At 41.9% G+C, this 25,750-nt stretch overlaps 1 protein-coding gene across 1 annotated transcript; it reads left to right on the top strand.

Annotated features, from left to right (window-relative positions):
* The first annotated feature begins 648 nt into the window (after nt 1-648).
* Nucleotides 649-14,542, top strand: vax2 (ventral anterior homeobox 2). Its single transcript, XM_086060354.1, has 3 exons — nt 649-1,397; nt 3,701-3,888; nt 10,003-14,542. The coding sequence occupies exons 1-3, from the start codon at nt 1,175-1,177 to the stop codon at nt 10,471-10,473; spliced, it is 882 nt and encodes a 293-aa protein (XP_085916480.1). The 5' UTR covers nt 649-1,174; the 3' UTR covers nt 10,474-14,542.
* Nucleotides 14,543-25,750: the final 11,208 nt, after the last annotated feature.

Here is a 25,750-nt window from a genome sequence, read left to right as displayed (position 1 = left end):
ACACACACACACACACACTTTAACATATGGGCGAGTTTTATAACACTGCTCACACATGATGCTTAATATAGAAATGTAATAGATTAAATGATAGTTTAGGATGTATGATATAAATTTACTAAGATTGCCATAAATTGTAAAACATTATGAGATGGTATTTTAGAGGCTTTATTTTTTTAACTGTACATGACATTTAATCATAATTAAAAAATTATTTAAAAAATATGTCATTGTATTTAATGAGAAATCATACAAAATAATAACACATATTTTGTTTAGAAAATAATATTCGATTTATAGTCAACTGTATGGAATTATAAATGACGTCACTTTATTATACTATTATACTCTATTATACTTTATTATACTAATATAGAATTTGATATAGATTACATACAATAATGTGCGTATGGTTGTGTATTACTTTAATATGATATATTTAAAAACGTATAGTCTACGTATAGGGGGGTAAAAATTCTATTCACTGTTGATTTTTTTTTAAACTCCAATTATTGTGCCGCAAATGCGCCATGGGTTTCCTCGATTTACGACGGTATCGACATACGTCTTTTAGAGTGCGATGGGGTGGGGCGGGGATTCCCCGTCGGCCCGTATTTAGATTTCCGGCTGCGGGCCCACCAAGGTGTCAGGTCTTCACGCTCCGTTTCGAAACGAAATCCAATCAGAGCACAGCCGGACGTGACGTCACTTAGCCGGCGAAGTGGCCTTTACGAACCGAAAAGGAAGACGTCGACATAAGAAATTGCTGGTGGGGTGCCTTTCGGTTTCACTGCAAGCATTTGGCGTTATAGAAAGTTGCCTCTTCTACTCACTTGAGTCCTTCCCATTTGTGTGCGTGTGCGCGCGCGTGTGTGTGAGGGGGGGCCGCCTCCCCTCCCTCCAAGATCTGCCAGACCCTCTCACCACCACCCTTCACCCCTCCTTAGCACCTTGCTTGACTTCCTTCGCCACCTCCCAGCTTCCGTAGTCTCACCGGGTCGGCTCCCCTAACCGGACTTCCGCGTCATGCCGGCGACACACCTGAGATCCGCTCCGTTTGCCTGGCAGGTGCTTCCACTCTGAAAGGGTTTTTTTGTCGAGGGGGAGAGGAGTGGAGGGCATGCCCCCCGCGCCCCTCCGGGAGGAGAAGAAGTAGAAGAAGGAAGGAAGGAAGATGTTCGATCAGGCCGCAATGGGCGACGGGAGCCGCCACCGCTGCGGAGCCAATCCGCTGTGTCCGGAGCGGTTGGACGCCAACGCCAAGTGCCGCTCGCCGGTCCACAGCTCGTCCGACACCCCGGGGACGTCGTCATCCACGCCCACGTCCTCCAGCGAAGACGGCCACGACAAACTTTTGGGAGTCGACCCCGAGTACTGCCGGAGAATCCTGGTCAGGGGTGAGTGCATGGACCGCTCTCGCGAAATGTTGATCGAAACAAAATCAAATCGGATAAAACATATGCAACATGTGCCAACAGTCCGTTTAATTTTATGACACACAAGCAAGAAGAAGAAAAAAATGTTCTGGTGGTCTTTGTGTGACAACGAGATCTTACTGGCTTCAAAATAACATTGACTTATTTTTTTTGCCCTTTTTTTTTTTAACCTATGTTAACTTGTTTTTTAGGGTGCATATTTAATTTAGCATGCAGCTGTCCACGCCCTCCATGAGGCCACCACAGAGCAAAAATAATAACCATCATCATCATCATCATCATAAATACATTCAGTACAAGACCATAAATCGAAAGCAGATAGAAGGACAACCAATGAAATGAAATGAAAAAAACAAAACAAAGCAAAACAAATACAATTGGTCCAAGTGCAAGCTACTATATAGAATAAAAACGTTTAGTGTGTGTATAGGGTGTGTGTGTGTTTTTTTAATAATATTTTTTTAAACGCCCTTACGCGAAATAGTTTAATGTGAGGTCAAAACATTTAAATAAATAATTTGCGATACAATTTGTGGATCGAAAATGGGTTGTTACTGATTAGTTTTATTCCACCGATGAATGGTTTGTGGTTCCGTGGATTTGTTTGCATTTTTTTTCCTTAATGCTAAGGGGTCACGGAGAGTTCAGCGCATTCGCTTTGGTTGTGTTTCTCTTTTTTTTCTGCTAGTTTGAATGTGCGCTTCACTTTGCCGTCAAAGTGCGCAAAAAGAAAACAATGAAGAAGATAATTAGGTTCACGTTTGTCCCCCCCCCCCATCCTACACGCGTTATTGGCTCATTTCAGCTATTTTGCTTCAATCATATTTTATTCAGGGACGGCTCTTCATTTTTTTTAGTTGCACAGCTTCCATATTTCATGAGTTGAAACGTGTGGACAAAGAGCAGCTCTGTCTGACCAACAGCAACAAAAAGACACATCAATGTCTGCCTCTTACAGCATAAATTCATGCATGGGAGGGAAAAAAAAAGATCGATATGATCTCTTTTTCGATACAGAAACAAAACGTCATCATACATAATGTGTATATATGGATATTTTTATTTGTACTATAATGTCTAATAATGAATGAGTCATAAAAACAGCAACAGCGCAGCTCAAAGAGTTACACATATTTCACTGTCTTCACTCAAGTCCATTATTATTGTTATTATTATTTATTTATTTATTTATTTTATAGTAGTAGTAGTTTTAGTAGTCACGTTGATATATTGTTTCTACTATAATTGCTATAGTAATAATGATAATAATAATAATTATGATGTCATATTTCACTGTCTTCACTCAAGAATCCATTATTATTGTTATTATTATTTATTTATTTATTTATTTTATAGTAGTAGTAGTTTTAGTAGTCACGTTGAAATATTGTTTCTACTATAATTGCTATAGTAATAATGATAATAATAATAATAATTATGATGTTATCGTTATTGTTATCATTGTCATATGATCATACTATTACAATTATTGACTAATGTTAGAAGAGTGTAAAATATTCAGAATAAATAAATGTAATGTAAAAAGTGTAAATTTTTCAGTTTGGACTGGGACCAAATATAGACATTTTTAGAGTAAAATGTACTCTACGAATTTAGTGTGTATCTTCCTATATTATTATAATAATAATAATAATTATTATTATTATTAGGTGCAGTTGTAGTAGTAACAATATTTTACATTTAAACTTTGTTTATGCTGCTGCTACTACTACTACTAATTATAATTATAGTAATAATAATTATTATTGTTATTATTATTATTATTATAAATTGTATTGTTTTTACATGAGTAAAATACTAATGTAATAGGAATTGTTCACCTTGACCTAATATTTGTTGTCTAATACACACATTTTTTGTTGTTGTAGTAGTATTAGAAATATAAATAATGTTATTATCAGTAAATTATTACTAGTATTAATAGTTTGTGTAATGAGTAATTGAGTGAATGAAAATTACTGTAATGAAGTAATATAACAATATTATAAATTCAATTATTTGTGCAGCTTTTCTTTACTGCCACTATAAAATATTGTTTTTCCTGTTATTGACAAAATTGTATATATTATATTACATTTACAGACCGTATATCATCACTATCATATTATTGATTTAAAAAGTAGTAGTGGTTATATTTTTATAGATTGAAAGCATTTTAATGTGTCTATACTGCTAACAACAATGATGATGATGACGTCAGTATGCTCTTCTAACTAACGTCTTGTCGCCGCGCGCGCACGCAGACGCCAAAGGCACCATCCGGGAGATCGTGCTGCCCAAGGGCCTGGACCTGGACCGGCCCAAGCGAACCCGGACCTCGTTCACGGCCGAGCAGCTGTATCGGCTGGAGGTGGAGTTCCAGCGGTGTCAGTACGTGGTGGGCCGGGAGCGCACCGAGCTGGCCCGCCAGCTCAACCTGTCAGAGACCCAGGTGAGAGAGAGCACCCAACACGCCCACTACATGAAGACACCGCTGTCAGGTGGACTCCTCTTTGGCTCGCTCCGGCCGCCTAATTGACTCGTGGCCCAATCGAAGGCCCCCGCTTCACACAGCCAGCGTGGTTTTTTTTATCGTCACACTTGTGTTTTTCAGGGTTTTTTTAAATCGCTTTTTGCAGTTTAAAAAAAAATAGCGCAAACATATTTATTTCTGCATTTTTCTCTCGTTGGTTGAACTCTAAACAAACGAAAACGTTTTCTCCGCACAAATGAGACTCTAGCAAGAAATAATAATAATTAAAAAAAACATGTATATCATATATTTTGTCATGCTTAGTTCGCTTCTAAATGCCAATACGTTATTTAACTAAAGACCTAAAATCTAACAGTAGGCAATTTTTTCCCCTGATATTGTTTTATCATTGAACTAAATTCACTTCATTTTCCTCCTCCTTTCCTCGAAAATGACTAAATATTATCATTCATTGTGTTTGCATTTGGCCAGTTAAAAGCTCTGATATGATTGTGAGTAATCTGACATCTCTGTACCAACAAAAACAAAAACTAAAGGAGTATTTTTTAGGGTTTATTTTTTTGGGGGGGGGTTAAGATCTCTTTCCTGGAATTAATTTATCATTAGGACTTAACCTGATCACCCCCCCCCCCCCCATGTTTTTAAATGTAGTTTGCACAACCCTGTTCAAGGTCAGCTTTCTGTTTGTGATATAAAAAGTGACCAATATTTTTTTCTCACCATGAATGTGACCTCAAACTTTAAAGTCAGTTAAGGGGAAGTCCAAAAAACAAAACTGCGATCATCATGTGGGTGCACAAGTGATCAGATTAAAGCAATCCCATTCAAACTAACAAGCATTGCCACTGTTAAAAGTGCCTCTGCTTCCGAAAAAATAAAAAAATAAAATCTTTTAATGATGAATGTTGGTTCTTTAAACATTAAGCAATTCTATTGGTCTCTCTTAATGTCACCGTAATTTAACTCAATTACCAAGTATTGAACTTAATTGACTTGGCTTGGATGAACCTAATTTATTCAGTCGGACATTTGATTTATGTAGTTTGGGTCTATTAAAAGAGGTTAAATTCACACTTACAGACAATTTCGACTAAACTTCAATGAACGTATATCATGTGTTTTGGGAGGAAACTGCAGTTAACCCCAAATAAAGTTCCGTTGTTGTACTAGACTTTTCCTGACAACATTTTAACAGAGGTACGTGGACCTTCTACATCCACGCTATCCGTCCTGCCGTTGGCTGGCGACCAGTCAGGGGTGTGGCCTGACGGCCTGTCACTTGTTAGTGACTTCAAGGCACATGTGTGAGCATGTTTGTTGCTAGTTTGGTCAAGTGGTGGCCTTGTGTTCCAGCCTGGACGCGACATGACGGCAGTCGCGTGTCTCGACGCGGTCCGTGTGTGTATTGTCCTAAGCGGACAGCGTCTGGCGAGACGAAGCAGCCGCCATGACGCATAGTGGCGCCATTGTCCCCATGTTGGCGACAGGAAATGAGGTAGAGGCCTTGGCTTGGTGTGACTATGTTTGGCGTTGGGACAGATGCAACTTTGGACTTCACTTTACGTTAAAAGGAAATTTGGTGAAAATTGAAAAGCAACTCAAATTTTGATACAGATTGTTTTCCAAAATTAAAAAATAGCGTCAATTTAGCAAGAAGCATGCAGCAGATACGTGATTTATTTGCATTTGTGGGCCACAAAATGTGGTCTTGAGTTTGGTGCCAGTACAGTTCAATAACACATTTTAAGTTGAATAATTCGCTCGAAAAACTCAAATACCAAGACGAAACTTCAATACTATTATAATTAAACAATCTAAAAAGGGCTAAGATAAATCTTTTAAAAGTCTCTAAAAGGGTTAACACATGATAAGCAGAAAAATAGTTTTGCGCGACCAGCAACTTTGCGATGCTAACCGCTAAGCTAAGTGCTTGCAATACTGTCCATCTACGGCGATTGACCAATCAGAGGTGTTCACGGCAAAATAACGCTATCGCAGGAGAGCCGCTGGTCACAGCAATAAAATCATTACCAACTGTTTATCGTCCATTACAAGTTACAACATCCGTCCATTCGGCCCAATTACAACAGTCAACTCCAAATCTCGTCACAACAGTTCAGTCATTTTTCTCATAGCATGTATAAGGATACAAAAAAAACCCAGCTACAGTACGTAGTTTTTGCCACAGTGAAAGTTGTGAATAACTTTACCGGATTGAAACAAGCTAGCCAGCTACAAATGTTGTCCAGCTAATCCTCACATTGTCAATTTTTTGAAAAATAATTTTCACTCGTGTACACTTCGTTGTCCTCTTCCCTGCTTCTTTTACTCTAATGAAATCCCACCCAAATAGCTCTGAACCAATCAGAGGACGGAAAAACGAGGGGGCTCTGTATATTTTATGTATTCAACTTGCAATCTGATCCGGTTCACAATCTTAAAAAAAAAAGTCCATCATGTTTCTTTCATTTTGAGTTCATTCATATGCATGTAGGGTGACAACAAGGAACTGATTGCATCGTACTCTCTCCATTTGAGCCGTCCCGTATCGAATTGAATTGTAATCACAACAAATCGAATCCAATTATTGCACTTTAAAATCGAACTGTCCTGCAATCGTAAAAGCTTGCGGCTGGGTCTGGTTCTTTGTCTTCTCAAGTGATCAGCGAGTTTCCCAGCTGTGGCAAGAAGATCACCTGAGCGTGTGATGTGATGAGAGCGCCCCCTATGGACAGTGTGTGGCATTGTGAGGGGGAAGGGCGGTGGGCCTCATAACTGTCCCAAGTGCTTTTGTGCTAAGGACGGATTAGGGCAGCCATATCTATCAGCCCTTCTATAAGACGGGGTTAACCCCCAGCTGAACCTGATGGCGACCGCTCCCGGTGACATCTTGAAAGGTCGCTAGCTTGTCAAAAGACTCTTTTTTTTTTTTTACCAATTTCAGTTGAAATCTTGACAAGAGCGAGACAATACCTCTTTTGTCGGGATACAACGTCATCAACTTCCAATTTACTTGGAAGTTGAAGTCATCATTTCTGATTGGTCATATTCCAGTAAAGCAATTTAAAAAACACAACTATATTCTTGTAAGAATATGTCTTTAATTCTGGAAAATGTGCCGTTACATATATATATATATAAAAAAAAAAGTACAAAATCATTGAAAAACTCTAAATTTTTAGTGTGAAGGCTGAAAAGCTGAATGAAAAATGTGGAATGATATGGAATTATATGGAGTGATGTCGAAAGATATAGAATGATGTCAAATGAAATTGAATTAAATTGATGGGTTTTTTTTACGTGTCATTGGGAATGAATGAGGATTTTTTTTGTGGGGCATGTTAAAAAGTGTAAGGTGAGTTGAATTAGCGGAATATTTTGAATTTCAAACGGGAACGACGTCGATCTGTTTTGTTCAACGCATCATTGTGAATAAATAGAGATTTTTTTTTGTGTGTGAGAATTTTAGTGGTGGAATTATTGGTGCGCGGGAATTTTGAAAATGGTTCCTAAGGTAAATTGAAGGGAATGTTTTGAATTTCAAATGGAAATGATGTGAATCTGTTTTGCTCAACGTCTCATTGGTAATAAATTTTTGGTTGAAAATGTTGAATTTTGGCAAAATTATGACTTTTTGGAATGAGAAAAATAATAGCGCCTATGATGAAAATGGTTGAAATTGGAATGATATGAATGGGATTAATTATGTGGAAGGAGATGCATGAAAAAAACTAGGAGTCAGCCTTCACACAATTCAGCCTTTTGTCCAAGTAAAAATGGGGCTTTATTTGTTTGGAAATGAAGCTCCCACCTGGCCCAATCCCAGAGTCGGACAAACTGCCACTCACTATGTTGGATCTTTTAGTTACTGCCATGTTCAGTTTTCCTTCATAACTAGTTTTCTGTCAACAACAAATTGACTAATCCATATTTTGTACCAAATCAGAGAGAGTTTGTTATTCACATACACACTGCACAGTGGAACGTCACCTGACTGGGATCGGGGCTTCCGGGAGAGATAGTGGGAAAGATCTTCTTGTTAGACTTTCTAACAGTCGACACAATTGCTGTCGTCGTGGATTTCGCTGTCTTGATCTGGCTTACACTTTTTTTTTTTGCAGCTGTGCGTTTCCGTGGCACCTGATTGGCTGACCTCTGCCCGACTGACCCGCTTGTGTAACGCTGCCCTTGAATTTAACCCCCGTGATGCTGCTCCCTTTTTTTTCCGCTCCACTCCAACAATTTAGATGTTGCTTTTGAATCTGTGAAGGTGAGGGTTGGCTTAGGCTTAGGGTTAGCATAATGCTACGTTAAGATTTTTGCACACAAGCACAAAAAAAAAAAATCCAATAAAATAGAGGTCCCTGATAAATGTCCTTAAGCACAGTAGCGAAATATGTTTACTTAGTTACTTCCCACCAAGTGATTTCTATGCAGATTTTTTTGCAGCTGTAGAGGCAAAGTTGCGAGTGCATCGGGAGGCGGGGCGCATGGGGCGAGGCCTGCCCGGGGCAAAATGCAGGTCACGCCAGATCCACATCCCCTTGGTAATCTGTGGCCCAGCGCTGAACCCTGGATCCCATTAAAAAGGATTTACGTGCAATAGTGTAATGTACCAAAGGCAGATTTGCTTTCTTCTCCTCTCATCAATTCCCCTCCAATCAAATCCCTCGCCATGGATAGTAGCATAGGCCCCGCCCCGCCCGGATGCGTAGTAAGAGCTTTTCATAGAACCTTGAGTGTTAGACTTTTCCCTGGCTTTGGATTGTTTCTCCGAGCCACTGCGCGATTCCATTATTGGCATCATGGCCGCCAGCTGACTCATAAGCTCACTTGCCCAAGTGAGCGATGACTCCGCCCTCACTGTGCACTGATACCGTCTCACGTAACCGTCTTCTTGGGGGCAGGGATCGGCGTGCCATTTGCTCGGGATCCACTTTTCTTTTCATGCCATCACCGTGCCCTCTGCACGATGCACCACACGCTGTATGAGAATGGCGGGAAGAGTTTGCCGATTAGATTTCACCATCAATCTGTCCCAGTGAGTTTCTAAATGGATGCGGATGCTCCATCTGGTGGTACGCTAAAGAATCACCACCTGAGTACAGTTCAGTTGTATTTAAGTTTAAAATTGACAAATCATTTCATTTTTAAAAACAGTTAGCTTTGAAACATGTATATCAATACAACGTATTTTACTTTTATATGTGATACGTTTTATATGTTCCCTTGCGCCTGTTCTCATTTTCATGCTAGATCAGTTCTCCAAATAGCATGCTTGCTTCAAGGCGCTTACTGTAAAACTGACACATAAAACAAAATACATTTTAACAATAGATATTTCGGAGCGCATATATTGAAATAAATCAACTCAATCATATCAATTCATCTAACAAAAGTCCACTAGCGTAATGCTAACATATAATGCAAATTGAGCTTGGTCTTTTTAGGACCATATAACATTATTTATGTTACATGATTAAAACGAAATATTAATTACAAAGCTGCTAATTAGATATTTTTTTTAAAATTATTTTTAAAATGATATATATATATATATATAGGGTAGCTACTCTCTAAAATTTTGCATGATATATTAGTATTAGGCTAATGGACTTTGACTTTTTCTAATTAGCAGACGCATTACTTCCACATTGTCCTACGTAAAATTGTCTTTCTTTAAAGTGGTTTGCCTGAAGTACAATCTCGCCTTGCATTTTGGCCAACAGTTGAATCTCGCTCAACACTTTGTTGTTGCAAAATAGTACACCTTGCGCAAACATCCTGAATGCTGGATGGGTTAGCAAGCATGCGACCATAAATACTGTATATAGAGTACATATCCACTTTGTGCACATTCTGCTGTTCTTTAACATGGCGCTGAAAGACTGAATGAGCAACAGATGTTTTAGTTCATGAAAATGTCCATGGACATTCCGTGATGTTTGCATGTGTGCACCAAGCAGGGCTCACCAAGAGCCTGTACAGGAGCTGGTGATCGAAGATGCCAGGAAGGGTTCACAAGGACCGACATGAAATTGTTGACGTTTGTTTGTGTGCTGGCCACTGCAGGTGAAGGTGTGGTTCCAAAACCGTCGGACCAAACAGAAGAAGGACACCAGCAAGGATTCGGACAAGCGCGCATCCTCTTCTTCCGAGTCTTTGGCCACCTGCAACATCCTGCGTCTCCTGGAGCAGGGGCGCCTCTTGTCGGGCCCCGCGCCGCCCACCCCGACCCACCTCCTGGCTCCTCCCGCCAACGGCTCTCTGCTGAGTAGCCCCGGGGCCGGCGGAGGGGCCTCCGCCTCCCCTCCCGGCTCCCTCCCCGCGGCCACCTTCGGGCTCCCCCTGCACACGTTGGCCGGCACTCCGCCATCCCCTCGGCCGGCTATTCCGCGCTCCCTCTGCTTCTCCGTGCCTCTCCTGGGCGGCGCGCATCACGAGCTGACCTCTGCCTACGGCTGCGGCTCCTCGGCCTTCGAGCCGTATATGAGGATGGACCGGAAAGAGTCGGATCTCGGAGGCAAGAAAACAGTTTCTTAAAATGACTTCCGAGAGATGAAGGCTATAATGTGACTCATGTCATAGACTCTCCCTGCTGGTTTTATATGCTTTTGTCCAATGTGTGTGTGTGTGTGTGAGTGTGTGAGAGGTGAGCGTAGAATGAGAGCCAAAACAGCATTAAGTGGTTTTGGTGCTGTGAAAATCTAGAAGAAATACTGAGGTTGTGTTGGAAATGACTCCCTATTCACTATAGTGACTTTGCCGTTTTGCAGGGTTCAAATGTGCAGTAAGCGCAGTGGCGTGATCAAGGGGGGTTGAGGGGGGGCAACGGGGCAGCGGCCCCCTGCACCCATCCAAAAATCTTTGCCAAACTTTCGCTTGCCCCTTTGAAATGAGGGGAAATGACGTCAGTTTAATAACTTGCAACTGAAAAGCAAAACAAATGAGCAAGATTAAAATTTGTGAGTATCCGTCCAAATTTTTTATTGTTATTTTAGAATTTAATTGTTATTTTAAACCACAAAATTTCTCAAAAATATTACATGAAAACTGTAATTAATAATGATTCAATTAAATATATCGCATATAAAATGTAACTTAAATTGTGAAAGATGAAATGCAAATGTAAACATGAACTAAAACTGAACCATACTTATTCATAACTTTACTAGATTCCACAAAAGTGAAAGTTTAATTCAGAGATGCTTTTGCACACCACTAGAGGGAGCCACATCCCATCAGAGACATATAGGGCTTTGTACAGTATTCATTTTTCCAAATACTTGTACTTGTACACTCAACTTCAAACAATAGCATGTTATTTATTGAATATTTATAACAGGAGTTCCACAAACTGACGTTGCTTGATCTGCTGTCGGAATTATGCAGCAGCGATGACAAAATACAACTAATTTCCATTTCACTAATGAGTCAAGTTACCATATACAGAGTCTGTAATGAAAAAAAAATAATCCTATATAGTGAATAGGGAATGCGTGCGTGGTTCCAAACACGGCCTATGCTAGGAAAAAAAAACAATTGTAGCATTTAAATATGTTATTTAAATTTGTTTGTGGTTCTTGATTTGCTTGTTTTGTGCGTGAATTAATACTGTGCTAGCTCTAGTTCTGATAGTTTTCTTACAAAGGCACGAGAAGTGTAACAGCCCAGGCTAAACTTAGCTCCTCTCCGATTTGCAAGGTCTTACAACAGTCCACATGTATCTCTTCAACTTACTTCCTTGACACCAACTACAGTGGACCCCTGCATAATCGCCGTTTGGCACCTATTCATACATTTTACATTGGATTTTTTTTGGGGGGGGTGTATATATATATATATATATATATATATATATATATATATATTTATTAGGGATGGGCAAGAACTGATACCAAGTATCTGTGACGATACCATCCTTATTTTAAAGTATCGGTACTTGCGACTGTGCCCGATACCAGCCTCGGCCACCCTCTTGTGGCCATTTTATGATCAGGAAATAAAAATTAGAAATGAGAAGAATATCAATTTGCCATTAATTTCATGCAATTTGAAGGGAAAATGCTGTATTGGATTATATAGAAAATTATGTCTTTTTTTTTTAGGGGGGGGGGGTGGAATTTATATACTAGTGGTATCTTTATTTGGTATCAGTACTGGTCCAAAAAAAAAAAAAGTGGTATAGAACATCCCTGATCTATATATGTATTGGTTGTGCGTGTGCGCTAAAAATGTAATAATCCCCACATTTTGTTTAGTCAGCATGCCCCACGAATTGCCGGGCTCCACTGTATTTGCTTGGTATGAGCAGGCCTTTTGGCACCTGCAGCCTTGTGGCATCTCAGGGCCTTACAAACCAACACAAAAATACCCAGAAACTTTGAAAATGTGTACGTTTTCCAGAGAATAGCTGAGGATAGATTTCAGAAGAAAAAACAACAACTGCCAATTGGTGTGGATTCACTGGAAACATTTTTTATCTTTGTAATTTTGAAAGCATGTAGACTGCAGTGCCAATTCATGGCATTCATAAAGAAGAAAAAAAAGAAAAATTCTCCCAACACATTTGGCGCGCTCAAAATAGAACACTTCGGGTTCTAATTTGCAATTTGTAAATGTCCCACTGACATTTCATACAGTGCGGAAAAAAACAAATATTTCAAATGGGTGTTTTTGTTCTTGTGTGTTCCTGTTCAAACGACGTCCAAACCATCTCCAACTTGTTGCCCACCTTCAAAAAGCACTTTATGTTTGCAACTTGGTGAACCTCCGTGGGAGTGACAGGCTTGCCTACAACAGCCTCATTGTCTCCAGTCAAATGCAGTTTTTTTTCATGCCGACTCCACTGGCTTCACCGGGAAAGCCTTCAGTGAGCGCAACTCAATTTGAGTTGCTTATTTCTTTATCTAATGCAGCACCCTCCGCTCTTTCATGGATCTCTCCCCTCACACGCACTTTCTTTTTCTCCAAAGCAACATCTGCTGGGCTGAAAGAAAATGGTGACTTCTGTATATGGTGATGTTTAAAAAAAAAAAAAAAAAAAGATTTATCGGGCCGCTGTTTCAACACCGTCATATTGTCCATAATTATTCCCACGTGGCGCCATCAAATATTGAGCGCAGTGATGGAGCTCTGGAGGCTCATGCGCCCTCATGCACTCAACGCGATAACATTCACTCTCACTTCGCGCTGGAAGAAAAGAGTGTGTGCGTGTGTGTGTCTGTGTCTGTGTGTGTGTGTTGCATAGGAGGCGGTGTCAGGGGTGTAATTATTCTCATTTTGTATTCCTCCCACTTGTTTGACATGCATCTCCTTCAACATAACCCATCCGATTCACATCATTCCAAATTCAACATATTTGAAAAACGTATACGCAATGGGGGCCAGTAGTTTCCCTATTCCAAATATTCACAGTTTTTCCAAAATTCAAAATTTTTTATCAAACAATTGACCGTTCATTCCTATTTAAGCCCAATTTTCCCCAAAAAGCATTTATTCCCAAAGGCACATTTGGCACAACACGTTTACCTTTTGAAATTGAAACCATTCACGCACATTGGGAACGCTTTTCAACAGGCCAAAAATTTACACATACCAAAAATTCAAAAATTTTCACCACAAAAAAATTGCAAATTAGGACAAACCGTATTCTGCATTATTCACTCCTCCCTCAACATTACTTACGATTGAAACCCTTCCAACTTCAACATTTTATCATTCCAAATCATTCCACATCATTCCAATGTTTTTTCACTCAGCCTTCACACACCATTTCTCCATGTTACAAATGTCTACTTTAGGTTTATTTCGGTCTCACACACACAGTACTGAAACTCTCTCACACTACAATATTGAAATGGTCTCACATGATTTTTTTTTAAGTAACTTTCTGTTTTTAATATACCCAAGCGAAACCCTCACATTTGACTGAAATGCCATCAATAAAGTGTTGTTTTTCTTTTCTTTTTTATTTCACAAAACTGCATTTTGTTCACTCATATACACAAATGAAACTCTCACACACTACTCAAAAGCTCACACGCACTACTGAAATGCTCTCATACGCGCATACGGAAGTGTCTTTCTCTGTCAGTAGTAAAATACTGACTTACATATGACAGAGGGAAATGCATATTTGAAGTGTATTATATGTCCGTGTTGTGGTTTGATATGTGAAAGGGTTTCAGTGGTGTGAATGAGAGCGTTTGCGTGGTGTAATGTTGACGGCTGTCCCTGAAGGCCCCTCCTACTTACTGTGGGACGCTTCTTCAAGTGCTTTGGATTCCTTCTGCTCGGTTGGCTTCCCGTCTGCCCTGCACGCTCATCACTTCTTTTGTTTGGGCACCACTCACTTCTTTTTGTACATAGCTACAAATGTCTATACATATATATACATCATTATATATATAAGTCAGTCTTTCTGTGTGCTTGGAAGAGAAAAGAAAACGGACAAAAAAAACTTTCTAAATATGCTTTACAGTTGTATGTCTCTAACATTTTGCACTTATTTCAAGAGGATTTTTTGTGTTTTCTGGGCTGACCTTTCTATTGGCAAGCAGCCCTCATGTTGTACAATTTTATTCCTATAAATATATGTCTACGTCATTTGCCTCCTGTCTACGGTGTCATGCGTCCTCCGCCCTCAATCAAACATGAATGTAGACATTTCATATTTGGGCCGTTAGGCAACACATGTGACACATGACATGGAAATTACTTTTTGAAATTGGACGGACACATTGAGTTTTTACATTCAAATTTCAATTATATTGTATACACACACACACACACACACACTTTTTTTTTTATCGTTTCAGTCCTTTCAAATAGATTTCTCTTTGGTTTTGTATTTTTGTTTCCAAAGGACAAAGTCACTTGTCCTTGTGAGTTGAAGTGTCAGAAAAAGAGCAAAAAAATATTTTTCACAGCCTCTCAAGCAGAGAAAACTTTTAGTCTTTGGACCAACTAGCAAAGAGCTCCCTCGCACTTATTAAGGTGAGCACATTATTCTTGAGGCCAAATGGCAAAATATATATTTGTCTAAACTTCAGCAGATGAGACACAGTGTTTGCAGGGGAAACACGCACACACCTGAAGACCCAAACGTGCACATCCTGGGCCCAGACGTCAGCATGTGGCACTCGCCACAGAGTGGGACAATTGAGCGGCAGGGTGCCAATTACGGTGATTGGCACGTCTATTTGAGCGAGGACGGACGGGCCAGCAGAAAGGGGACCAGATGGGTGGCCTGTTGTGTAGCTTGGCCTCAGTCAAACGCATCACAACATTGTCATGGCAACAATGGCGAGTCCCATCAGGTGCGCCGAGAACAGCGTTTTGTGGAAAAGCGGGTAAAGGTGAACACACACACATTTATTTGATTTTGGGGTTGCATTTGTGTATACACACCTGTTTTTATTTTTATTTTATTTTTTATTGTTTGGGCTCAATGTGTGAGCAAAGTCGTCAGCAAAGGGCAGATTGTCAGCTGTCTCCTCATGATTATGCTGACCGATCATCCTGTGACGTGACGTGTGCTTAGAGGAATTTTTTTTACCTTAAAAAAAGTAATTGAGTTACTTGATTAATTACTCAATTTTAAAGATAGCTAAATTAGATTACAAGCAAGGTTGGGGAATCCAGGTCCAGAAAGTAAAGCCTCTGAAATAGTTTGGCTTTAGCCACAGGTGCTTCTACTCAACAGGTGGAGACGAGTTGAAGCACTAAAGCCAATCTGTGGCAGGGTTTTTACTTTCTGGATTCCCCCAACCCTGATTACAAGTTACTGACCTCAACTCAAAAATAGTGAGGAAAAGGCAAATCGCTCTCCTTCTTCCATTGTTGGCTGTTTGATAAGAACATGCGAGTTGTCCACATAATCAAAATGTGACTTGTCCCTGAGAAAGGAGGATAAAACGTATGTAGTGTAACATCGGCAAGTTGACGGCATCCCATAATGCCCCAGGTCAAAAGTTCCCCATTCTTATGAGCGGTTCAGAAAATGCATGTTTTTTTTAATGTTTTTTTATCTGGTTCGTCAGTTATCGAAATTGTATCCTGCCAAATATTGGAATTAGCATCGTCTTAAAAAAAATCTGGACTGGTCGGGCCCAAGATGTTAAAAATCGGTAAGTGTGTTCCCCACTTTAGAGCGCAACGTTCAGGTCAGCTCGAAATGCCAGCAACCCTTTCGGAATGCAACTACCACCCCGCCAACCCCCACAACCTTCCTGCTTCCCTCTGTCCTCTCCCTTTCTCCAAAGCAGCTCAGCCTCCCAGCGGGTGGGTGCTGAAGGCCTCTACTAATTAGGGTCACTAATTGGGGGTCAGCTAGGGCAGAGACCCCTCCACACCTGCATGGTCATGTGACATTCAAGGAGGTGCGCAAGGGTCAAGGCTTTGGATTAGTTGGATTGCGAAGGCGGAGAAAAGGGCAGGAAACCCCAAATTAAGGAACACGTTTTTGGGAGGCTTGTTGGGAAAAGTGCTGAAGTTCCTGATCAGACATACTGTACATATACAGTGCTGACTTGAACAAAAAGAATGATCATATTGTCATTCATTATTGAACAAAAGTTGTTGATTTAAGAAAAACTCAGATTTCATGGGTGCAAAAGTATGTGAACCTCTGATTTAATCGGACATTGCACCTCCTTTTGCAATGAGAACTTCATCCAAACACTTTCTTTAGTGACTTATCAGTCTTTCATATCTGCTTTGGGGGAATTTTTGCCACTCTTCCTTGCAAAATGCAGCCGGTTGAGAGAGGTTGGATGGGCGCCTAGCATAAACTGCCCGCTTCAAGTCCCGCCACAGTATTTTGAAAGAATTTAAGTCAGGATTTTAACTGGGCACATCCAGAACATAAATCTTGTTGTTCTTCAGCCATTCCTGAGTTGTATTGCTGGAATGATTTGTATTATTGTCATGTTGCATGATCCATCGTCTACCAGGCTGTAACTTCACAAAGCACGGCTTCAGGTTATATTCCAGGATTTCACAATATTCCTCTGAATTCATGATTCCCTGGATTATGTGTTGTCCGGGTCGCGAGGGTGAAAAGCCAGCCCAGAATTGAACATTCTCACCCCCATGCTTCACTCTAGGGTGAAGGTTCTTTTGCTGGTATGCAGCGTTGACTTTTCACCAAACATGACTGTTTAAGTTGTGACCAAACAATTCAATTTTGGACTCATCTGTCCACAGAAGGGACTTCCAAAAAGTTTCAGTGTTGTCCAGGTACTCGCTAGCAAAGTTGAGCTGGGCAGCTTTGATCTTTTTTGTGAGCATAGATAGATAGATAGATAGATGTGTGCGTATTTATATATATATATATATATACATACACATACATTTATATAGCTATATAAAAGAACATTCGCAAGGGACTTCAAACGGCCAGGTCAAAGGTTAATTGCCAGGTGACCTCGGTAGGTGTGGTCAGCTCAGCGTTGGCTTTGAGCCGTCCCCGCCCCTCGCGCTGATTTCGGTTTGTTTTGACAGCATTCACAAGAGCCGGCTGGAAAAAAAAAAGACTCCCGGCTGCATTCCTGTGACCCAAAGCGCCTTCCAGCTTGAAAAAACGAGGCTCGGTGAATAGAAAGCATTTCTATTCAAATATTTACTAATGCGACTTTCATCATTTCATTGAGCAGTTGGCCTTTGTAGGGTTTGTGGAGTCGCGCCGCGGCGGCGGCAACCTTGCATTTTCCTGCTTGATGAAAATATTTGAAAAGATGCACTTTCAGGCCAATGTGCACACGGCAGAATCGTGTTTGTCAAGGCCCGGCGCGGTTCGACACAAACAGGTATTTAGAGTGAAAATTGTAGCCTGACCCACGGCGGCCGCTTTTTGTGGCACTTTCTAATTTGTTGAGCTTTCAAAGTGCCGAATGAATGTTCAGCGTGCACACAATATTGCACATTGTGTTTTTGCCCTTCTGCACAAAGCCTCCTGCTTTTCAGGACCCAGAGTTGCCAATTTAGCCGATTCAAGGCTGGCCGGCCTCTTTTTTCCCCCCGTAGAAGCTCATCACACGTCTGCTGTGATATAATACAGCAAGTCTGCAAATGTCTTGATTTGCAGTTTTCTCAATGTCCCAATGATTTTTTTTAATATTCAAATGTAATGTGAAGCACAGGCATCTCAAACTTTTTAAATAACACATTGATAGTGTGCCATTGGCAGTTTTGTCTGAACATTAGGGAGAAAAAAAAGAGATACTTTAACTATTGTATCCAACATCAATAATGTCCTTGTGCGGGTAAACGTTTGTGTTTTCTTCCACTGGAATGCGTCGAAGACACTCATCAGTCATGAATGAATTTCCATCCCACTGATTGTTTTTCTCCGTCACACTTTATCAACAGCCTTTTATTATTTTTTTTTTAAATGTCTGACTATGTTTCCATGGCAACAGCTGAAATAGGCAAAGATTGGCTAAACATCTTTCTTTTCGTGACCACTTATTTTCATTTATTTGCCGGTATGGCAACAGACGTATGTGGTCAACCTCATGGGGAAAAAAAACGAGCTACTGGCCGTTTAAAAATGTTACTAGAATAGCCAACATTTGCATATGATTGATGCCCATTAAAATCTATTGGGGGAAATGTGATTTTACTTTTTACAAACCCCTGAATAATTTGAATAAAACGCTAATAATCCACGGGGCTCGACTGTACTTTCAACACTGCATTACTGCAATTAGCATTGGCCTAACATAAGTCTGCTAGCTTGATGCTAACATAAAATGGGAAACGCTATAGACGGGTTAACACGCTATGAAACAAGTTTTTCATATTGCCGATTTTTATAAGTGGCAAGTGTGTTTGGAAGGTGTCACTTGCTCAAGTCAAATCGGGGAGCAAAACGGCGAAAAAAATAAACGGGGCGGCAAATGAAAACTATCAGAAAAAAAGAATGTTGCACTTCTAGGCTTTCCATTTCTCCTTCATTCAGGGTCACAGTAGGTTGGCCTCATTAGTAGCTGGCGGGGTGGGGGTCAGTCCGTCACCCCAAAAAAAATCCACAACGACCACACACAAAACAAACGGGATGCTAACCTCTAACCTTAGCATCTTTACCCTCTTCTTTGCCTTCAAAAAGGAAAAAAGGCCCACAACACACAATCACTTCCTGGTCCCGCCCTTGGCTCGCTCACACACACACACTCATATGCACCCACGCACGCTCACACACACAGAGGGCGCTACAGAGTGCCGTGCAGAAGTGGGGATGCTGGTTCGGGGTGGGGGCGCGAAAAGGAGGCCTCTCTGTTTTTCAACTGACGTGTGAACAAAAGCTGGGCCGAGCTGGGCCGGGGTGTTTACTGCGCTTGTATCTATAACCAACAAATCACACGTATTGACGGCCACACTCCCCCCCACCCCGCCGGCACCCCCTCTGCCCCCCTTTTCCTGTGAGCTGGCCAGGCTCAAATGAAGCAAGCGTCCATCTGGGTGTGATCAGCAATTACGGAGGGAAGCTGTCAGCACGCATTAAGGCCTGTAGTGAAGGAGGGCGTGTTTGGGTGGCTTTTATGATGGGGGGGGGGGGGGAAATGATGTGGTGAGAAAAAGCCTATTCTTTCTTGGCTTGGCCAAAACTATTCCAATTCCAAATCAGCAACATTGGAGGGTTTTAAAGCACATTTGAGTTGGATTCAAGACTAAGCTACTCCCAAGTCGTCATTCTGTTTTTTGAAGACAGATGATTTCTTGCTAATGTGCTTCAGTTTGAAATCAAAAGCTGATGGCTGAACCTTCAGGACTTTCTGCTTCCATCAATCAGAGCAATTCGTCCAGGTCGTGAAGTAACCAAGCAGCCCCGGACCATCACACTAACACCGCTATATTTGACTGTTGGTATGATTTTCTTGTTACATCTATCTCCGATGTAACGAGACATTCAACTTCCAAACAGAAAACAATTTTGACACCCCTGATGTAAGCGATATCAAGATGCTGGAAACTCGGCGCAGCTCGTGGCTGGCCCCCTTTTGTCGCTGCTCACTGGCACAGGCAGTGATTCCCTGTAACACTTGTGCTGCCACCGGCGTTCTCAGGGCACAAAAGAGCCATCATTAACTTTTTGCTCCGTCGGAATGCTGAAACACCGCGGCAAACACCCCTCCCCCTCCCCCGCCCCCTGCCCCCCTTTTCTTTCAGCTCGCCCTCATTTGCCAAGGCCAGGTGTGCAGACCCACAACAAGAGGGAGGGTGGACGCGGGAGGGGAACTGAGGAAGCTGACATCGGTGCACACTATTCACTGGTCTGTTTCTCAAGGTCTTCATTGGGTTGTTTGTCAACTCAACTCCCGATTGGCCAGCGAGCAAATGAAAGGTCGGTGACCGAGGCAAAGACGCAGCTCGCGTTTTGAGTCGGGACGCTCCGTAGCCATTCGGCATCTGTGGTGCCATCAATCTTAGAGAATACCATCAAGGCCACTGGTCGGGCTAAGGGGGCGGGAATAGTTGGATTTTGTTAAAAGTCGCAGGTGGGAGATCCAATTTATCTCTCTTGGTCAGAAACATCTTTACTCTTTACTTTAGCGTTGTGCATCTTGGCCAGCTCCGATCACTATTGTAGCGTAAATTCATCACATTGGCTGTATCAATAAAGGTTGCGGTAGACTATCGATAGCTGTCGCTATTGCGTGTTTCCCCTCGAGCATATTGTGCGTCCGTGTGTCGTCGCCGGATCGGACCTGGGAGGGCTCATGTGCAAGAAACTGTGAATTTTGTGTGATGTGTCACTTTGAATCCGGTCCCAGAGAATGTGTGAATGACTCATTGTGTGTGTGTGTGTGTGTGTGTGAGGGTAATTGGAGGGGGGAGGCAGGAGAGGCACCAGCGAGTTGCTTCAAAACTCTTTTCAGGGGAGGCGCAGCAGGCGCGGAGAGGGGGGAAGGGGCGGAGGGGGGCAGACCAGGACTAATTGGCACTAATTGAATTGGATGTGCTGATCAGATGGGAGGCTGTGGAAGTAATCGGAGTTGTCACAGTAGATAACGCAGGGCTGTCCCAGAGTGTCCGCCTCATGTGACAGCCTGTAACATAGCCTGTGAGAGGGCAGCGGCCCCCTTTGTCCGCGCAACAAAGGCCAGCCCTGAAAAGTTGCCAACTACAGCGAGCGGCGAGCAGGGAGGTGGGGTGGCTGTTGGGCGCACAGGCGAGGAAGTCAGCGAGGAGAATGAAAAGTACGCTCCAAAGAAGTGGATGCAGGCTGTTTACAAATATAGTCAACCCCTGTTTACAACGCACGGAGGATGCATTTCCAGACTCACACTAGTTCTCCTTTCTGCTTTGGACTTTTTCTGATGACCCGAAAGTACTTGGAGGGTAGGGAAAGGTGCCTCGATGCAACCTGGCTCGTTTCTCATTAAGTTTACAAATCTGCCTCGGCCTTGGCCATCCCAAAAATATCAGTTGGCAGCAAAATGTTTTTTACAATCCACCAGATAAATGTTAACCAGAAAAGGCTTTCATCTGCAAGCCCCTAACCACTCCCTCAAGCATTAAACCATTAGGCTACGTGTCAATCCTTAGCTTATCTTAGCAACTAGCATGACTTCTTCATCTTCTGTTAATTACTTTATGTCATCCCTTAATGAGAACGATGCTTTTCAGAAGTGTAGTTTATTCGCCGGCAATCGCCGCCACGGAGGTGATGATTACTGACTGTTGGGGCGACTCGGCAAACATGTTTAGCTGCACTAGCTAGCCAGTCAATGTTTGTTGCTAGCTAGCTGGTGTGATGCAACGAGCAGCAAGCTTGACTCAAGCTCCAACTACCTGTGCATTAAACACCAAAATGTTCAACCAAACCATACAACATCCTCTAACTTAAAGCTAACGTATAATGCTAAGCGCTATAGGCCTGCTAACGGAAATTAGCACAGATCTTACTTGGACTTGCTTCGATACTGTCAGTAAACTCACAGTTAACTGCTTTGAGTCTTCCAGGCATGTACCCGTTCCCAAAGCCCTGATAAGAGGTCGGAGCGAACCCGGCGTGCAGGCAGAGGGTCTTTCCCAAGCCCACAGCTGCGCAGCAGCCCAATTAACCAGCAATTCTCAGTGTGCACATCAGACGCACGCACGCTCATAATCGCACACACGGTGGCAACGAGGGAGGGGCTGCCATCGCGGAGTATGAATTTGTGTCGGCCGGGCACTTCGGGAGGACCGAGACGTGAGAGTTGCGCGACTAAGCCCTGGCGAAACCCACTGCGAGGGTCACCACCTTTTCAGAATCAGCACCTCCGCATGTCACGGCTAATGGCGGGGCCCCAGCAGCTGCTCAGGGAGGATGACGAGGAGGAGGGAGCGAGATGAAAAGTGCATAAAATGAAGACAAAAGAATGTTTGAGATCCGAGTGGTCAAGAGTCATTCATTTCCAATAATTTAATACCAAAAGTAGCAATAATTTAATACCAAGACCTTTTTAAATACAACCTATCTGTACAAAATAACACATGGAACTCCAAGTTAGCATGTTGAGAAAGCCTCCGTGCTATCTCGGTTAGCTTCTGTCTGAATTGGTGTGAATAAGTTTGAAATAACAGCGCTAATGTAACAGGAAGTGCTGAGTAAGCTGCCTTCATTTTGCTGACTTATCATTTGAAACGTAAATCTACCTTGTTGAGCGTCAAGTGTCGTATTCTATATCGCCTATTGGTCCTTTTGTCCATTTCAACTATTGGTCATCTCCTACTTGTTCAAATAACACTGATGGTGAACTTGTAAACACATTTGATTTTGGATCAAACAATGTGAGTGTCTGTTGGAGTGAATGCTAATCTATTGTACTGTAGATTAGGGCAAAAGTATTATTTTCATGAAAACTTTAAGTGGGTCTGTCATGAAAGTCCAGGACTAAAAAAAGAGTCCCACTCCGACCCTCCACGTAAATCATTGATGTGTGTACACTGTACCTCTTGTAAAGACATACAATATGAGGATTTTGCTAATTAAGCGAGAGGTTATCGATGTCAAGGAAGTATGACATCTTTCATTGTTGGCAATTACAATTCGCAATGTTGTCGACTTTTTTTTGGTTCAAACACGGTCAATTCTTGGAAAAGGTTTTTGTGGTAGCGTGTAGCTGTACTGAAAGTTTAACAGTAACTGTGCATTTACATGAACCCTCTGTATTACTGATTGTTTCATGATCATATTCCTGTATTCATCCTGTAACAGCATGTTCATTTACATGCATGCTGTATTTGAAGGAAACGTCACTGTTTGGGGGGTTGCACAATGCGCTTTTTAAGCTCGAACTGCCACTGACATGATGCAATCATGTGTAACCGTATGCAACGGTACAATGTGCATCATCTGGAGCAATTCAGAATATAGTCAATATTTTGGTGTCTGTTTTACGTATACATTGAAATTTCTGATGATTTTGACATGGCATTACACACACGGTGAAATCCGATTGGACAGAAAACTCTAACGCCCACATTCATCAAGTGGAAGTAGTGGAGCCAAGAGAAATGCTTGGAAATGAAGATACTCTACAATTTCGCTTTTAGACATGTCATGTCATGCAAATTAAGTAAAGCCTTTCTTAGCATGTCAAATGTTTACCCGTGTGTGTGTGTGTGTGTGTGTGTGTGTGTGTGTGTGTGTGTGTGTGTGTGTGTGTGTGTGTGTGTGTGTGTGTGTGTGTGTGTGTGTGTGTGTGTGTGTGTGTGTGCGGGGGTGCCATCTTTACTAGCAGACAAGCCAACCAACCAGCCAACAAGGACAAAATGCATTATTTTTTATTTATTTATTTATTTATTTTTTGTGTGTACATGATTTGCTCGGATTGGGTCTGTCTTTGCAGTCCGGAATGGAGGCAACAGGTGGCAGGCGGCAGAGTTAGAGTGACACCTACAGAGCTGACTGGGGTACAAAACCCAGCAATAATTGTGAGAATTGATTTTCTTTTCTTTTTTTACAAATAGGCGGTGGAATAATTCTTGTTTTACATATATTTGAAAATACTATGCGTAGCCTTTATACTGAACGTACTCTCAAATATCTCCAACAAGCTTTGGCTATCCAAATGAGAACTGTAAAAACATATATAGATTGAATAGAGCACAAAGAAACAAAACAAGCGCATTGAATGATTTTGAATTTTGTGAAGACACGTGTCAAAAACTGGACTTCTAAATGATCGAGCATGCTATTGCACGCATTATCCTAACCAGCCAGAACTCCATTCATCCTGACCAGCGGTCGTCAACGTTAAATATTCAGCCATTTTGGCCGTCTCTCTAAAGTGTGGATAACACTTTCATATATTTTTTTATACTTTGCATAAAAAAAAAAGTGTTTAATATTTCAGAACACAAAAAAAAATTATATGTACAAAAATGCCAAACCCAGAAATGCCGTCTGCTACTGTGCTCCGTCTTTTTGTGTGGAATATGCGCTTAGCTGTCAACTTGATTTAAAAATAACTATTTCACTTAACATTGTCAACTATAATAGCCAAGTAATTCTCCTCTTCGTAGTTTAGAATAGAACGGAACTGACCTTGTGGTTAGCATATCGCACACCATTCAGTCAGTTTCAAGCAAACAAAGTGCAACATAAATGAAAGCTGACAGTTATATAAGACTCACTTTCAAGGAACTACAGGTAACATAAACACAGTTGAACAATAATGACCAAATATTTGCTGGAGTAGTGGATAATGTAAGAATAGCGTGTGGCCAGGAGGATTCCCAAGTAGTGTATGAGTGTGTGAATGGTACAGTGGAGTCAACGGGGGGCCAGCCGTGTCTGCGAGGCGGCGCTGTCAAAAAGCATCTCTCGTCTCTCTCCGGCCTCCTCCTCCGCCACTTCCTGAGAATACGGATCCCGTCCGCCGCCGTCAAGCTAAACGACACGATTGGCGTCTATCATCGAGCCGACCCCGGTGGCCTCCCGTTGACCCTTGATGGGGTAGCCTTCCAGTCAGCTGTTTAAGGCCCAGTTAATCCAATCACACAGCCATTGCTGAGCTGGTGCAGGTGAGTTTTTTTCACGCCTTCAAAGATCTGGATGGTCACGTGCTTTAACACCAGACGGCATCGTGGTGTCACTTGTGTTACGAGCCACATGTGCCTGTGTCTGTGCCTGGAGACACCGGTGCCTCCCAGAGGGCACCTGTAGCTGAATGCGGTCTTGGGGGGGAACAATGTACAAATACTTAGTGTGCTTACCCCTCCGAGGCAGCAGAGATGGCATGAGTGACTTTTTGGGCTTGTAGCTGACCATTTCAAGTCAAGTTTATTCCAATAGCCCGTAATCAGAGTCTCAAAGGGCTTAATAGGCCTACATTTGATAAAGTAGAGTGACAATGGCACCCGAGATGAAGCACCGCAGATAGATTCCGTGGGAACGTGGTTCTTGGTGCAGAATCCTCTGCGGCAACACCTCCAGGAAAGTGGTCCACCAAAGATCTTGCCGCAGCCTCAGATGAAGTCATGCTAGAGTATCAACATAAGTCATCAGTCAAGACTGACATTTTTACTATGGTAGCCTCTCTCATTTTGGCGGGCAGGGCTTCCCGGAGTACAGTCTAGAATCTCTGGGGTCCTTTTCAGCTCTTAGTCACCAAAAGACCCATGTATTGTGAACATATCTTTTGAGATAGAACATACAGATACAGTAGCACTATGTCAGCAAGAAAGGGTGCTAAGCAGTGACATGCGGTCATTATAGGCAAGGTAGGCACTGCCTGCCCCAGGCTGAAATGAAAGTTGAAACCGTTTGGCTTTTTCTATTTATTTTAATTATTTCTTTAATTTCAGAAAGCCACAACTACCTATA

Source organism: Leptonotus elevatus, chromosome 17 (genome assembly GCF_054856555.1).
Source record: "Leptonotus elevatus isolate MCC_2025b chromosome 17, RoL_Lele_1.0, whole genome shotgun sequence".
In the NCBI taxonomy this organism is placed as follows: Eukaryota; Metazoa; Chordata; class Actinopteri; order Syngnathiformes; family Syngnathidae; genus Leptonotus; species Leptonotus elevatus.
Note: the sequence above shows the minus strand (reverse complement) of the source record. Positions and strands in the feature narration are given on the sequence as shown.

Excerpts from the sequence above, each read along its gene's own strand:
- vax2 (XM_086060354.1), top strand. The coding sequence starts at position 1,175 with ATGTTCGATCAGGCCGCAATGGGCGACGGGAGCCGCCACCGCTGCGGA. Across the intron at positions 1,398-3,700 it reads CCGGAGAATCCTGGTCAGGG|ACGCCAAAGGCACCATCCGG; the intron begins GTGAGTGCATGG and ends GCGCGCACGCAG. Across the intron at positions 3,889-10,002 it reads TCAACCTGTCAGAGACCCAG|GTGAAGGTGTGGTTCCAAAA; the intron begins GTGAGAGAGAGC and ends TGGCCACTGCAG.